Source organism: Drosophila montana, unplaced genomic scaffold (genome assembly GCF_035044405.1).
Source record: "Drosophila montana isolate Dmon_TW-CO22-7 unplaced genomic scaffold, ASM3504440v1 contig_2667_1, whole genome shotgun sequence".
Lineage (NCBI taxonomy): Eukaryota > Metazoa > Arthropoda > Insecta > Diptera > Drosophilidae > Drosophila > Drosophila montana.
This window is the reverse complement of record NW_026997534.1, coordinates 93,009-109,417: the sequence shown is the minus strand read 5'-3', so window position 1 is coordinate 109,417 and position 16,409 is coordinate 93,009. Positions and strand designations below refer to the sequence as shown.

General features: G+C 40.6%; 1 protein-coding gene across 1 annotated transcript; it reads right to left on the bottom strand.

Annotated features, from left to right (window-relative positions):
- Nucleotides 1–10,599: 10,599 nt before the first annotated feature.
- On the bottom strand, nt 10,600–15,814 carry LOC135429460 (helicase SRCAP). Its single transcript, XM_064683763.1, has 3 exons — nt 15,668–15,814; nt 13,535–14,003; nt 10,600–12,386 (listed from the first exon to the last, which is right to left on the bottom strand). Exons 1-3 carry the CDS (start codon nt 15,777–15,779, stop codon nt 10,670–10,672), a joined length of 2,298 nt encoding a protein of 765 aa, XP_064539833.1. The 5' UTR covers nt 15,780–15,814; the 3' UTR covers nt 10,600–10,669.
- Nucleotides 15,815–16,409: the final 595 nt, after the last annotated feature.

Here is a 16,409-nt window from a genome sequence, read left to right as displayed (position 1 = left end):
TATGATTTCTTTTATCTAATGCTGCCAGCCTTTAACGGGACAAGCTCAAAGGCCAGTTAAAAACTTTTAGCGTAATGCAAAAAGTTACTTTGAAGCTTTAATGTGTTTTTAAGATATTCTGACTACGACCAATGTTGTAAAAGTAAAAAAGTACATTAGTTTTGCTGATATAGCTTATGTTAATTCTTTAAAGAAACTTTGACAGTGCAGTAAAAATATATATAAACTGACTAAAATTGATACATTAAAATGTTTGAACATTTTACAGTGTTGTCAAAATTCTATATTTTTATTTATTTAATTTTCACGTTAGATTAGTCTTATCCAACACTTTATAGTGTTGTTATATTTCTATATTTCAATTAATTTGATCTTTTTTGATTAAAACTGATACATTTAAATTTTCCAACACTTTAAAGTGTTGTTTAATTTTGTAGACAGTGATACAAAGCTTCATGCAACGCATTGGAACTTCTTTACATAAATGAAACAAATAATCATTGTTAAATTGTAGGTTTTTAAACAGCTGCATAGAAATTTCGCAACACTTAACGTTTAAAGCCCGTTGATGGGTTAAGCGGACGCACTTGTTGTGGGCCTGGCTCTGAGTCGGAGTCGGAGTCTGGGTCTGGGTCGGGGTCGTTTATTGGACAACAAACAGTAAAACAGGCCGCGTTGTTTGGTCTTTTGTGAGAGCGGCTGCTGTCAGTCAGTTGGTCAATTGACTTTCGTTTTCTTTTTTGGTCGTTTTGTTATTTGCATGCATGTTGACAAAATGCAGCGCATTCTGTGATGCTGCGACAGGCGGCAGGTGAGAGCCGCAGCCAGAGCCGTTGGCACCGAATGAAGCATGGAAATTAATTATAATTGGCCGCCATAAATGCATGCATGTGTATGTATGTGCTGCATGCGGCACGTGAAATGCAAATGGAAAACTTGTTGGCAATCAGCGAAATCAATCAACAGGTGAGCAATTGACGGGCGCCCGCCGGCACCAAAATGGCCAATAGAGTTATCAATTTTAGTGCCAATGTGTCACAATGTGTCGCCAAATTGGACACAATCCACACGGAGTGGGAGAGTGTCCAGGGGATGGGAGGGGGGATGCTAGTTGTGGCAAGTTTGTGGCAACCTTGGCTGCAGTTTTGTTTGTATTTCACTTAAATGCCGCGTCGTAGTGTGTAAAATTTCATTTTATAGTGCCAGACATTCAAAGTCGGCAAACAAAATAAAGTTGTAGCCGAAAGGCGATAAAGTAAAATCAACAACAACAGCAACAACTACAACTTGCCACGCCGCTGCTCAAGGTGAAGTGTCGCCTCTTGAGCGCCTGCCGCGCCGACTGGTGTCATTTTTATGGCCCCGCCTACCGCCGCCTTCCGACGCGCTGCACTTTTACAATTTTGTTTATTTAACACATTTTTAATATGCACTTGTCAAAGATTTGTTTTTTTTTTGTATATGTTAATTAGTGTGACCGCACGCTCATAAACAAAAAAAACACAAGCTAAAAACTATAATTAACAAGAGGAATGAAAACAACCCATCCCGTTTAATTATGGCTCAAATTAACAGCTACTTATGATCGATAAATTTGTTTGTCTGTTGTTAATGGGAATTAACCCAAGAAATTAAAACGAAACAACGCGATGGAAAATGTAAAAGTTGCCTTTTTGGCTGGCCGCTTTGCGCAATCTGGTCACACTGAATTCAATTGCAATTAACATTAGGTGATCGGCGTTTTGTTAGCGCTGTGTTGCAACAAAACACACACGCACGCACACACAGGCACTTACCAGGTGCAGCCAGGGCCTGCTCTTGGCTAACAGCGCGCTCAAGTTCGTTGCCTGAGTCTTTCGTTTATTTCTGAAGTGCATCAGCCGCACATCGCCGCACGCATTCGACCAAAATCTTCCGCATGTCAAGGTCAATTAGCATTCGGCTGCGGCTGTGCGTGATAAAAATGTCAAAAGGTTTCGATTGGTATTTTTTCGTTCGCTGTTGTTATTGCTATTTAGCCTGGCTAAGCTGCGATAAGTGTTGGGCCAACAGCACAAGACCACTTCAGATTGCCAGCTTTGATCCCTGCTGCTGCTGCCGTGTGTCATTGAACCGCACTCTGTATCTGTGTGTATGTGTGTGTGTGCGTACATCTAATTGTGTGTATAGAAAGTGGCTGCCGCGACAATCCTTGGTGATCTATCTTTGTGACCAAAAAACTATGTATACACATAGTCCAAGTCGCACTCGCGTACTTACTACAAAAAAGTTTTCACTCCTTTCGCTTTCATTGCAATTACCAAATACGATTCTTATTTTCAATTTCAATATGACGACGACAGCCACGACTCTGGCACACTGGTGCACACATCTTAACAAATCCTTTGTGGGGGTGTAATACAAGAAAAGAAAACAACTTATTTAATTTGTCTGGTTTTTAATAAACTTGGAATTACATATACAATATTTATTTATACTTAGATATATAGAAGAAAATATGGCTTACAAATTAGACATAAATGCGACGCAATTCGAGTCAGAATTCCATATAATAAATAAATATATATATAAATAAATAAATATATATTTTAATAAACATAATAAAACACTATATTTATATTTATATATTTATATTAAATAGAGTTAAGATCTGCATATGTTTACTTAGATACCCTTTCTAAATGCTAATATGAGTGGGATGGAATTTTTCACGTTTTTGTTTTTCAAATTTTTCAGTAGTTATATTTTTTGTAAGCGCTTTATTTATGCCGGATACATTCTTGTTTTAGAAAAATGAACGTTTATATTATTACGACTAAGGAAAAACTGCTTCGCTTGAGTCCATGCTACTCACTTATAAGTTGTCATTTCAAGCATTTTCCAAGCATCTTGGTTGAATTCAAAGCTATATTTAGAATATTCGATGTAAACAATACCAAGTCGAATTTCCATCAAAGAAAATCCCAAAAAATTCAAGTCCATTGCTTAGACTGGAATTGAGCCTTGTTTCAAGACGTACTTCTCATGTTTTTAGATTTCAGCTCAGCTCGAAATATTCTTCAGTTGGGCAAATGTTTGGCATGTTAACCACTGTGCGATGTCCATGACAGCCTGCGAGGAGGAGGAGGAGAGAAGAAAATAGGCGAACGCGACAACGCAGCTTCAGTTTCGCACCAAATTTGGTGCGCCCGGCTCAAGGAGAAGGAGTAGGAGCCAGACCAGGCCGAGCCAGAGCCAGAGCCAGCCCGGGCCAGGCCAAGCCAGGCCAATAGCAATTGCAATTGCAATAACAATAACGGTCGGCGGTTGTTGTTGTTGCTGTTGTTGTTGCTGTTGCCTATTACTGTTTGGCTTAGTCAAATCGTTTGTTATGTTTTTATCTTGATGTCCAGTCACCTTGATTTGTTGTAGAAAATGCAACTTTTGGCATCGCTGCTGTCGTCTGACGGCGACGACGGCGCTGACGATGACGATGGTCCGTCGGCTACCGGCGCGGACGCGTAGGGTGCATCCGCACAGAAAACGCTTTCCCAGCTATCCGATGGCTATCCGAGTGGGTGACGGACAACTGCCAAACGAAAGTGAAACTTAGAATTGAGCAAAAGGCGATGGCAATAAATCAGTGTTCATTGTTAGCGAAATCAATCAATTTATGGGCTTGGCTTTGAAGTTCAATGCACCCACTCAATGGCTCGACTAACCCGAACTGGATGGCTCAAGGCAAGTCAATTTTGTCCAGTGTAGACACACACACACACACACACACATACAGTTGTGTGTGTGTGTGTGCAGTCAGGGAACAGGAGCAGCTTGGCAGTTTTTTTTTTTAGTTTGTGCGATGTCAGAGTTCAGCGCATGTTTTTTGGGGGTGGTTGGCAAATCTAGAAAAATGCCAGCCAAAAGAGTTGAGACAAAAAAAAATGAAATAAAACACACAATGGGCAGACGTTGGTGCGGCTTGTTAGGCCTGGGCTCAAACAACAACTTGAAACAAACAAGCAAATGCCGCAGCAACAACAAACAATAACAAAAACAAGTAAGAGTGCTCTAGTCGCGTACGCACGACTAGCAGATGCCCTGTATACAGCCATAAGCTGCAATTACCAGCACTCAAGATTCCCTTTACCATATTACTGAGCAGTTAATGGGGCAGCGGTGCTTCTTCTTCTTACCTGTGCCCCTCATTATACTGTGGGAAGTCTGTTCTTGCTTAAGTTCGGCGCTTATAGTCCGATCTTGGTGAAATTTTCAGGAAATTTACATATGGCACTTAAATTTGTGTATATACCAAAGCGTATTGCTCTAGCTTGAAGAATTTGTTGTTTTTCTCGTCAAATTTTGGGGGATTGCTGGAAGGTATTTGGATACCAATAGCTGACAACATTTTTACCTATACCATTTTATAATAGACTATGCTATATACTATACAATACTATGTATATACATATATGTATATATAGATATTTTATTTTTATGATGCTCTTATAATCTTTAAAAAGAACCTTGTCTCGAAGTAGAAACTTATTGTTGAGTATTATATAAAAATGCGTATGGATATATATTTCAAATTTAAAGTCTCTAGCTTTTGAAGCTGCCGAAACCAAGGCGTTCACACAGTGGAGCAAACAGACCTGGACATATTTCGTGTCAGCTCATTAGCCCGATCAAGAACAGACAGACTTTAGGGGGTCGTAGCTGCAACCTTCTGCCTGTTACATACATAAGCACAAACATATTATACCCTTTTTAGGGTATAAAAAAACAAATGCAAATACGAGCGAGAGAAAGAGAGAGAGAGCGAGAGAGAGAGGGAGGGAGAGAGACTGCGATCATTTGTTGTTGCCTGTTTTGGTGGCTGTTGTACGAGTACGAGTACGAGTATTGTCATTATTTATTTATGCCCAAAACGTTTCATTTTCATTTGGCCAAGGGAGTCGCTCGTTGTTGCTGTTGTTGTTGTTATTGTTGCTGGCGTTGTCGTTGTGGCCGTTGCCAAAACCTGAAAACTGGGTTACTGGCGCCTGTTTCGGGCTACAAGATCGTGTCATGCGATTTCTATCTTTGTCGTCGGCGACAACCAATGCTGTCGAATTGCTGAAGAAGAAAAACTCTTGAAAAATAAACAAACAGAAACGAAACAAAAAAAAAAAAGTTTACTGAAATCGAAACAAGCCCAACAACTGACAACTGGGAATATAACTGGGACTGAGGCTGGGACTGGGACTGGGTCTGGCGCGACTCTTTGAAAACAAAAGTAAAGTGCCTGCTCTCCATATGAGCTACACACAAACACATATGCTTGTTTTTTTATTTGTATATAGTTTTGTATATAGTTAAAAATGATCTAGCACATGACTCACACGTCGCGGTAGCAAGTCAAAAACGGTTTACGGCCTGGGCCTGCCAGGCCCCTGACAGGGTCTGGCAGGAGAGCTTAGCATCCGACTCCCTCAATTTGCGTTGCGCTTACCTCAATTGGGGTGTCATAACTTTCCTAATAGGTTTGCCTTAAGATAAAGTTAAGGTTTTAGTTTTCTATTAAAGTGTTTGTAAGAATTGATAAGTAGATGATCAATGCCTTGGGGCTTGAACTATTTATTTAAGTAGAAATAAATTTCCTAATTGATAATGGGGCGCAAAAAATGACTTGTGTATTCATATAAATCTTAAGTTTTCCTCCGATCTACTTGTATTTATGCCGATCTTACTGAAAATTCATTCGATTCATTATTAATCGTTTGATAAATATTCAAGCCCAAGATCGAAGAGGGGGTGAAAAGCTCGTGATTTATTTTAACGAAAACTTTTGTATATTGTAGAGGATCTTGTAGCTAAATATTTGCTCAAGATATAAGCAACAATACAAGTTTTGATCTGCCTTCTTTTATAAGTAAGAAATTGGAGGAGCGTGCGCAAAAGTTGAAGTTCTCTGTACAATTTCTATAAAGTTTAAAAATAAATGATATAAATAATTTATGCTTTTAATATTGATAGTAAAAATGTTTTTACTAATTCATAAAAACAATATAAAGAAATAATATATTATATATAAAGTAACAAACATTTAAGCAAATAATTTAAATAATCATCAAAGAAACTAATAAATTACACAAATTTTTAAGTTAAGAAACTTTAATTAAGACAGGCAATATTTGGTTTTTAGTTTTGGCCTGTTTTAAAATTTGTAGGCCTAGTTTTGTTTTTTAGATCTCAATAATTCTGTGATTTATACAAAAGTAATTTATTTTCCACTTCTCTATATGACATTTGCTCTTAATTTGCAAAGTGCATGCACTCTTCGCTTAACATATGCTCCATTCTTTTTGCTATTATTGTTAAATGTAGGGCTTTTGCTTGGCAGCAGCATAACAGCAACAATAGCAACAACAACAAAAAATAGCAACAACAATGTACAACAAAGTAGTCACGAATTAGCGCAGTTCAGCTTGGAACAGGCAGACACTGGGATTGGGATTGGGATTGTGGCTGTGGCAGAGCCGAATAGTTATAGTCGCAGACATATGGTTAAGAATATGCTTGTTCCAGATGCAGCTGTTGCCACATGTGCCGTGGCAAGTAGGTCTCAGCCATAAAACGCATTTTGGTTGCAACAGTGTCGCGCGTTCGTTGCCTAAGTCTTTTGTTTGCTGACGCATGAGCGAATGCCCGAATGGACGAATGGCCGCTTGCAATGCTTGAATATGTCTAACTGTCGCACTGATTTATGCGCTTGACCGCACAAGACACCTACGCACCCACACACACACACACTCACCCACTCACACACACACACAACTGCCCATTAATATTTCATGCACATATTTATGCACTTTGAGTTTTCCCAGTTATCAGAGCTGATAAGTAGCTTATGTAATAGCCCAAAAAACAAAACAAAAAATGGGTTAAAAGTTAACTCTGACAGTTTAATTTGACATTTCGCTTTTTACGCTCGCCAAGTTTGACTTTTGGAGGGAGAAAGATGACAGAGTGCTTTATGTTTCTTTCCAATTTTCCTTCGCATTTGCTTAACAAGATTTGTAGCTGCTGTTGTTGTTGTTGTTGTTGTTTTGCTGTATATTGAATTGTCATTTCTTTTGACAATTTAATTTGGATTATGCCATACGGCTACCGAAATACCAGCCAAAAAAGATAAACAACTGAAAGCACTGTAAAAGGTAAAGTCGCAGGCGCAGTCAGATAAAAAGCAGATGTTTATGTGTGTGTGTGTGTGTTGCATGCTGCGGCTTGTGGTTTGTCTGTTTGGCTTGTGGCCGGGGCACGTTTTCTGCTCAGTCCATTAAAAACAAAAGGCTCTCGAAACGCATTGAAGATGTCCACGTCGCCAAGGCATTGCTGGCGCGTATAATAAAAATTATTAATGGCTGGCGAACGTCTTCCATTTCCGTCTTGACCCGCCGTTATGCAAAATGTTAGCGCAAAAGGCCAAACGAAAGCAGCCGCCAATTGTAGAAATGTTTGCCTAACAAATGATTGCCATTTTGCCAGCTCTGCCAACTCAGCTCAGACCAAGTGCGTCGCGTTCCGCCAGCTACCCAATTGCCAGTTGCCAGTTGCAACTATCCAGTTGCAATATTAATTGAAAATTCGCATGCGCTGCTGCCAAAAAGCTTTTGAGTTTCAATCTTTTTGAGTGCGAGCAATTTTGGTCGAAAAATGTTAATGTCAACAGCGGGTTAACAGCGCTGTTAGCTGTTGCTGTTAAGTGTTTGGCTGTTGCTGTTCGGCCTGTTCGTATAATTGTAACAACTTGTAGCGGAAGCCTGCAACTCGGTTACGGCCATTGTCTTCTGGCTGTCTTTTTGATTTTATCGCTCAAAAATCTACAATCAGCCGCATGTTGCATAAACTTATTGATTTGCCTGGCTGCTGTTGCTGCTGTTGTTGTTACTGGTTGTTGCTGTCGTTGCACATATAAACAAATCAGCTGGTGGCTAACAAACAATTGCATAAATCAATTTTACACCAAAAAAAAACCAAAAAAAAAAATTGTAGCTGGCGCCGCTGTTGTGGCACGGCCCACAGTGCGTATGGCATAAACATTGTTGGCGCATGTAAATTTGATTAAAAGCTAGTTTTACCACACGGCAACAACCACAAGAGAAAAACGAAACACAAATGAAGTGCTAAAATGTAGTTTTCGGTGCATTGCTAATTTCAAATGTCTTGAGCACAAATGACGCCTCCATTTATGATAAATGAAAGTAAAAGTACAAAAACACTTACACTTCATAGATCATTAGCGTTAGTTGTGCTTTATGTTGTTGCTGTTGCTGCCGCTTGTGGCTGCCACGTATGCGTGGCGCGTTCAATGAACCGCCAGCCACACAGCCGAGACAGTCAGTCAGTCAGTTAGCTGCCTTGTAAAAGTCAGCGTCATTAAAAATAGAAATGCCCGCCGCCGCCGCAGCGTACAAAACTTGTTCTTTCACTTTCAATGTCACGCCACGAAAAAAAAAAAAACAAAAACTAAAACCCAAACACAAACAGAAACAGAAGACCTTCAACTTTAGTTTTTAGCTACAACCGCCTACACAAGCAGCAGGCACTTCCACTTCCACCTGAACTAACTCTGGGGGCCACTTGTGCCGCCGCCGCTGCTGTTGCTGCTGCTGTTGCTGCTGCTGCTTCTTCCGCCTGGAAATTAATTGCGGCATAAACCAAACATTTTGCGAGTCAATGTACGTAATTTGAAAATCGTGCCAAAATAGTTGCAAAGCCAATTGCGAGTGCGACGGCTGCCGCTGCCGCTGCTGCTGCTGCTGGCTACAGGTGCGACGGGGTCTAACGATATGACACCCCCGCAAAATGCTTGACTATCTGTAAATAAGTATTCGTATTCGCATTCGTATTCGTATTTGTATTCGCATTCGTATTCGTTTGGCCGACTGCTTGTCGCTGTAGTCTCTGCTGTAGTCATTTGTCTGCATGTCGCTTTGTTGAATTGTCTATTTGTTTGCCAAAAAGTGCCATGAAGACAAGTTGTTGTTGTTGTTGCTGTTATTGCAGTTGTTGCTGTTGTTGCTGTTGTTGCCTGAAAGCAATTTCATTTGTTGCCTTGCCAGGCTGCTGCGACTGCGGCTGCGGCTGCTACAACAAATTACTATCATTGCTGTTAATAGTTCATTAAGTCACGGACGGCAGACGTGGCGCATGTGCTACGTGAAACATGAAACATAAAACGAACATAAAACACAAAAAACGAAACTCCGAGTGGCAGAATAATTGAGTGAACGGCAAAGATAAACAATTCAATTTTAGCTCTTTTGTTATTAAGTCATCAATTAGACAAAACAGATCTTACAATTTTATACATACATTCGGCTATAAAGGTTAATTCGCCAACTTACTTCAAATTGGCCTTATTTTAATGGGGGGCTGTATTTTATTATTAGTTGACCCTTGTGACAATTGGTACTTTGTTGCATTAGTAATTCGGAGTAAAATTAATTAAAATTAGATTTTCTTGAATAAAATATTACAGGCCTGCTACAGATTTTCCATTTGTTACACTCAGCGATATATTTTAATGTTTAATTAACTTTTCACTTTGTTTACATCTCTTTTAACAGCGCTTATGTTAAATCCAATGCTAATGTTAATGATTAGCACATGTAAACTTCATGTAAATGCCATGTTAATCGAAATCTGTTGTTCAAGTAAATGGGTTGCCTTTTATTTAGCGTAAATTATGATTTGCCGTGTTCTTAGACATTTTTGTTTTTGCTTTAACAAATACAAAAACAGAGCATAAATGCCGTTGCTTTTTATTGAAATTGACTGTGTTTAGTTATTCATAGTTAGATTTATTTTGAAGGCTTTCTTTGGCTCAAAGCATGTATATTGATATATTATTTATGTCTTACAATTTAATTCAATATTTCATTTCGAGGTACTAAAATCGCTGGGTTGCTTATTTCAATAATTGTTTTTATAGGTATTCGGTTTATTATTAGTATAATAATTTTTCGGTAATAATATTTGGAAGCTAATTCGCGTAATAAATATTATTTCGCATTAAATGGCAGTTAGCTTTTAGTGGCAAATTTTTAATGTTTGGTTTAATGAATCAAAAAAAAAACGTAGCAAATTTTTATAATTGTGTTAATAATGTTAATTATGCCAATTAATAGAGCACGTAAATAAAATATATAAATGGTAAAAAATAATAATGATATTTGAAAATATAAAAAATAAATTTAACATTTATGAACGAATTTTTGTTTTGAATTATATAAATTATTTTATCTAATTTTTTGGAACTATGTATATGAAACCATTTTCGATTTTTCTGAGGATAAAAATTTATATAAATTGTTTTATATTTGGAACTATAGAAAAATATTGAAATTTAATGGAAGCATTTAATTTATATTTTGAATTATATAAATTATTGTTCCCAATATTTAGAGTTATAAAAATAATAAGAGTTTTTTATAACAGCATTTAACTTTTAGCTTTTTCCTAATATTTGGAATCATGAAAAATAGTTTATATGATTTTCATGAAATCATCTTATTTAATTAATAAATAAACTATCTAAATAATTTAATAAATTTTAAATAACTTAGTTAAATAGCATTTCACAAATTCCGAAAGCATTTAATTTAAAAAACATTTATAATTTTGGAAAACTCTTTCTAATATTTATCTATTTCATCACAAATTCATTATAACAGATTTCACAGCGCTCGAGCAGCTGGGGAGCTGCTTTAGCTGGCGAGGTCAGCTCGATTATGCCACAACTGCCGAAGCCTTTCAACTCCTGACTGCCATTGTGCTCCACTTGACGTCTAATCCAGGGTGAAGTGCGTCGCGAGGCAGTTGAGTTGCGATCCAAACGCGAACTGCCGGAACGCATGGACTGCAACGTTATGGTCGAGCCACGCCAGTCGGCTAGCCGGGCCAGGGCTGCCTCCAAGTCGCTGTCATCGTACTCCAACATGACAACCTGATCGGGCGACAGCGAGACGGCGCTGGGCGTGTTCAGATGACTCAAGGGTCTGATGACCACCTCAGTGCTGCTGCTGTTGGAGGAGAGGCGCGAAGAGGCACGCGAGGCGGCTGGCGATTTGGTGACAGTTGCGCTAAAGATTGCAGCAGCAGCAAGCGGCTTGGCTCTTTGAGGTGAGTGTGGCAACGAGTTAATTCTCTGAGGCGTTGTTGTTGTGCTGTACTTGGGCAGGACATGTGTTCCATCTTCTAGCGGCTGCTTTGTAAATGATGCAGGAGACCGCATTGAAGGCGTTCTGCTGGGCGTGGCCTGTTTGTCAGTTGATTTGCCGTTGCCACGTTTTGCAGCTGTTGTGGCACGTGCGGGCGTTGGCGTTTTAAAGCTGGTGTCGGTTTGATCCGCTGCGGAGGGGCTGTGCAGCAGCGATTTAACCGTTAAGGGCGTGGCCAGCAGCAGCGCGGCACTGATGTCTCTTGACGAGTCCAGCATCGATTTGAGCGTCTCACTTAGCTGGTGCTTGGCTTGATCTTTGGCCGGCTTGCTGCGCTCCTGGGCGTGTTGCACAGGTCGTGGCACGCTTATGCGCTCAGCTCTTATGGGCTCCATCTCTGTGTGGGTTAAGTCCAGGACGCGTCGACTGCCTGGCACGGGCGCTTCTGCCGTGGACAGTCGGGACTGTGGCTTCTGCTTGCGTGGCAATGTGGAGCGGGACAAGTTCGAGGTAGATCTGGCTAAGGGCAGTTGGTAAATGTCTCCCACAGCAGCAGCAGGGCGCAAACCCAGTCCTGTGGCCAGGCTGCTGCGCCTAACCGGACTGTATATGACCGGCTCCTCGGGCAGCACAGCCGGCTGTCCCCTGGCCCAAAGGGAGCGACTGCCGACACGTGTTGTCGGGGCCACGGTCTTGGCAATGGGCAGACTGATGCGTTCGCGTTGCGGATTAAAATCAAAGGTTCGGATGCCGCCGCCCACATTCGAGAGCCTCGAACTGGCGCGCGACACACTGACCGGCTGCTCGGCGCCCACGAACTTGGCATATTCGCGCTGCCCGCCGCGTCGTCTGGGCGGTGCTGGTGTCGGCTGCCCGCTGGACAGGTCCGACTGCGACTGGGAGGCGCTCGACTGTGAGTTGCCCTCGATGCTGAAGTGGCCATCGTAATGGCCCGGCTTGTCGCGCAGGCTGGTGTAGTCCTTGTAGACGGAAAAGTGATTTTGGCTATGCGCAAAGCTCTCGTAGGGCCTAAACTTGCGACTCTTGGCCAGCTGATCGGCCAGCTTTTCCCATTCGGTGGTGCTGGGACGTAGCTCCTCCTCTTCCTGCTGCTTCTCCTTCTGCTGCCAACGATTTCTGCATGTGTGCATGTGTGTAGGGGGGAGGGGGAATGTTTTTTGTGGGCGGGGTGCGTTTGTGTATGTATGTTAATACGGATTTCTTTTGTTTTTTTCAGGCAGCTGTTCTGTGTGCTTTGATAAAACTGCTTTTGATAAAACTCTTGCCAAACTCTATATGATTTATATTGGAACTGCGGAGGATTATTATAGAAATGGACATTACGAAAAGCTAGCTTGTGGATGCTCCGTTAACCTGAGCTTTGTGTTAAGAACTACAAATACACAACGGAGAATCGGTGTCCCCGCCCGGACTGGGCGTCAAGGTAAGTTTAAGTTGGAAATTTTATTTTGAACAAGAATTTAAATTTTTTTTTAACTAAACTGACTAAAGCCCTAAAATGATATCAATTTGTTGCTATCCAACTAGTTGCCAAAAAAACAAACTAATAGAACCCAAAAAATCGAGACCGAATAGACAATATAAAAAAAATTATATTATTTCTCTTAAGATCCTGGCCTTCCCTTTATTTAACTATACGCAGTATAGGCCGACCTGATGCATATATATATATTACTTTCTTATATGGATATATATATGGAGTATGTATATGAACTCCGCGACCCACCGACTATTCTATTCTTGTTTTTGCTGCCGTGGTTACAAAGAGACATATTTCCTGATAGACATGATAATTCCTTTTCTTGATAGTTACGATAATTTTCAGACAACAATTAAACTCACAGATACCCAATTTAAAGTGATCTATTTCTGACTCCATTAAGCAATAGTTAAGCAAGAGTTTTTATAATATTCGACAGGCCAAAGATTTGTATATATGTAGGTGTGTGTAGTATTTATAAGGATATATAGTTATGTATTACCAATACTACGTACAAGACTTGTTGCTGTTGTTCTTGTTAGTTAGCTAATTGCTAGCTCGCAATAATAAGAAATGCAGAGTATATGATATGTACATAGAGATAAAAGTTATTTATTTACAATTTACACATTGTTGAAGAGAGAGAAAAAGAGAGTAGTTGGATATATATATATATAAGATAATTATATAATATTATATGATAGGTATTTACTTTGAGCTACAAACGGGCACTACAAAAGCTAAAATACAAACTACGCGCTTATATGCATCTGGGTGCAACAGTTTCTACGTTTGATTCAGTGGACTCTACGGGCTCTATGCAACGGGTGTGCTCACTAGGCTTACTTACTCCACGCTCGCCGCCGCCAGTGTCGCATGTGCCGCTGCTGCCTCCACTCGCTCCACTGCCTCCGCTGTGGCTGCCACAGTTGTGGCAGCTGGCGGCACGGCAATCGTGTCGCTCATCGCCTGGGCGCTCAGCTCGGCGAGCTCCCGCAGCGATGGCTTTGGCGTTGGCGGCGCCTCCTCTTCATTGGCCAGCGCTCGCTCGATCTCCGGCTCCGGCGTCGACGTCTTCAGACTGTCCGCATCTGGCTCCAGCGCGGGCGTGGGCGCTCTGGATGTACTTGGCTCGGCTGTGGGCGCCGCGTCCGCTTTTGCCTCCAAGTGCAGACCCTCCATTACCTTGTGCTTGGCCTCGTCCAGTGCATCGGTGCCATCCTTAAAGGCGCTGCCCAGCTCATTGGTGATGCCCGCCACGGCGGTGCCCACCGTTTCCTTGGCCGTGTCAATGGTCGAACTGAGCGCTTGGGTGGCATCTAAATGACAAAATGTTGACAATAAGTAAACATTTGTGTTTTCACTGGTATTCGCGGGCGTATTAATTAATAGGCGACATCAGGTCGTTAACCTGCCTGTCAATCAAGCTGCCTGCAATCGATATGTGTAGTGTCGGGACTTTAAGATTAAAAGATACCCTGCATAAATTACTTATATACCACCATGCATTGAATTCAAGGTTAAATAAGGACTATTGAATGAACAGCACATATTATTGAATGACATTGTCTTAACAATCAACGCAAAGAATCGTTTGAATATCGATATGTATCGGTTTACGATTATGATCTTTATACTTTTGATATACGAGATGTTTTATGTTTGGAATTAGACCTTTTATGATCAATGAGCTCCTTATTGGGGCATACAGAACTAACTGAGAGGAAGATTATTTGGAAAGTGTATTTGCACTAAAAGTCAAACAATTATTGTTAATAATAAGAAATACCTGTTGGTTTCTTTGTAAACAGTTTGACCACAACTCAAAATGTTTGATTGATTTCGCTTCAACTTTATTTGATCCTTTGCATATCGAAATTTTCTTATGATCTAAAGGAAAAGCACTTGGAGAAAAATAGCTAAACCCACTCGTTTATTGACGATAATTAAGTATTTAAATGTCTGTTCTCGTCTGCTTTTTCCTTAATACTGTCTACGAGCTTACAATAAATTCGACAAACTATGGAGTCAGGTGTGAATCCAAATAGGCACAAATATACTTCAAAAGCAATTTTTTGACATTTCCTTAGCGACTATTGATCAATAATGTGGGCTTAAATAACACAGAATTATTTATTTATTAACTAATAAGAGTACAATATATAATCTTGAATCTAAGAGAAAACTGAGCAGTCTAGTAACTGAAGTAGAGAATTAGTCCGATTGGCTGAACCATATTCTTTAGTGCCTCTGGCACTGCTCCAAATTTTAAAGGTATTTCTCCCCATTTATACAACCTGGAAAACTAATTATAAATGGCCGTAGGTCCTTTGCGTGGCAAGGCCACAATTAGTTGGTTTCGCCATCTAATGAAATAGACTCTCACTTGTTTGCCGTGTAATTTGCCAAAGTGAATGAATCAATCAATTTGGCAATTGGCCCAGCGAAATGCCAGCAACACGTATATGTAAATTTCTACTTATATTATTTAAAACAGAGGCCGTCTGCTCCAATTTGCTGGTCACGCAAAAAACTCGTTTTTCTTCATATGCTTTTAATAGAAATATGTGTGTAATATATGCATAAATATGCGTATAAATATGTGTGTATGTGTGTGTGTGTATATATTAAGTAGTGCTCATAAAAAAAGGGAAAAAACGTGTCGAAACGCAGGACACGCAGTTTTTTGGCCTTTGCTGCTGCTCAATTGTGCTTGATTAGCTGACATTATTATTTTGGCCAGGCTCATTATGTGAGCTCTTTATGATGGGACTAGCACAATAGAAAGCATGGGGTCAAAGGTTGAGTATTGTATTGCGGTTGGTTTCATAAGGCTAATGAATAATATGCCCGATTGATTTGCTGTCACGACGCACTATGCAAATATTAAGTATACGTCTAGTGTTTAACATTTGCGGCCTGAATGCACTCGCTTCTAAATGTCAACCAACACACACACAGGCACACACACAGGCACACACACCTTCAACAGCCGCCTCGCCTTGCTTCTTGACATCGCCTGCCACATGAGTGGCGGCTTTTAGCATTTCACTGCCCGCGGTTGCCACCATTGGAGTGCTGCTGGCGCAGCCCATGGCTGCTCTCGACTATATATACTCTATATATAAAAATATATATATAGAACTGCAGTTGGCTGTTGTTTTTGGTTGCAGCGCACAATTTTCAAATCATATTCATAGAATGCAAGTGATATTAAAAAAAAGAAACTGCTAAATATGAATAGAACACAACGCGCCCGCCTTTGGTCACGAACTCAACGCAACTGAACTGACCCAAAAGTACGGGACCCAGGCAGAGGGTCAGTTCGGTCTGCCTTTGGTCATTTAGCAATGGCAATAGTACACCAGCAACAACAGCAACAACAACAGCAGCAACTACTTACATATACAATGAGCACTCGTTGGGGCACGCAACAGGACCTCGGTTCAGAGTCAGAGTCTTTTGCCCATTTGTGTGTAGGTTCGTGTGCGTTTGCCACTTCAAGTGAACCAAATTGTTGAGGTCATGCGCGTTGTGCGCACATTTTATAGGCTAAAGGGTTTCACTTCTGTTGCTGCTAGCAAAAAAAAAGCAACACAACTAGCTTAAAAAACCAGCTAAAATAGGCTAAATATGAGTACCCACTGTGGGTACTTGTGGCGTGTCTAGGTGGCGTGTCTGGCTGCGCTTTGCCCCGCCGATAGGTGGCGTGTCTTCACATGTGT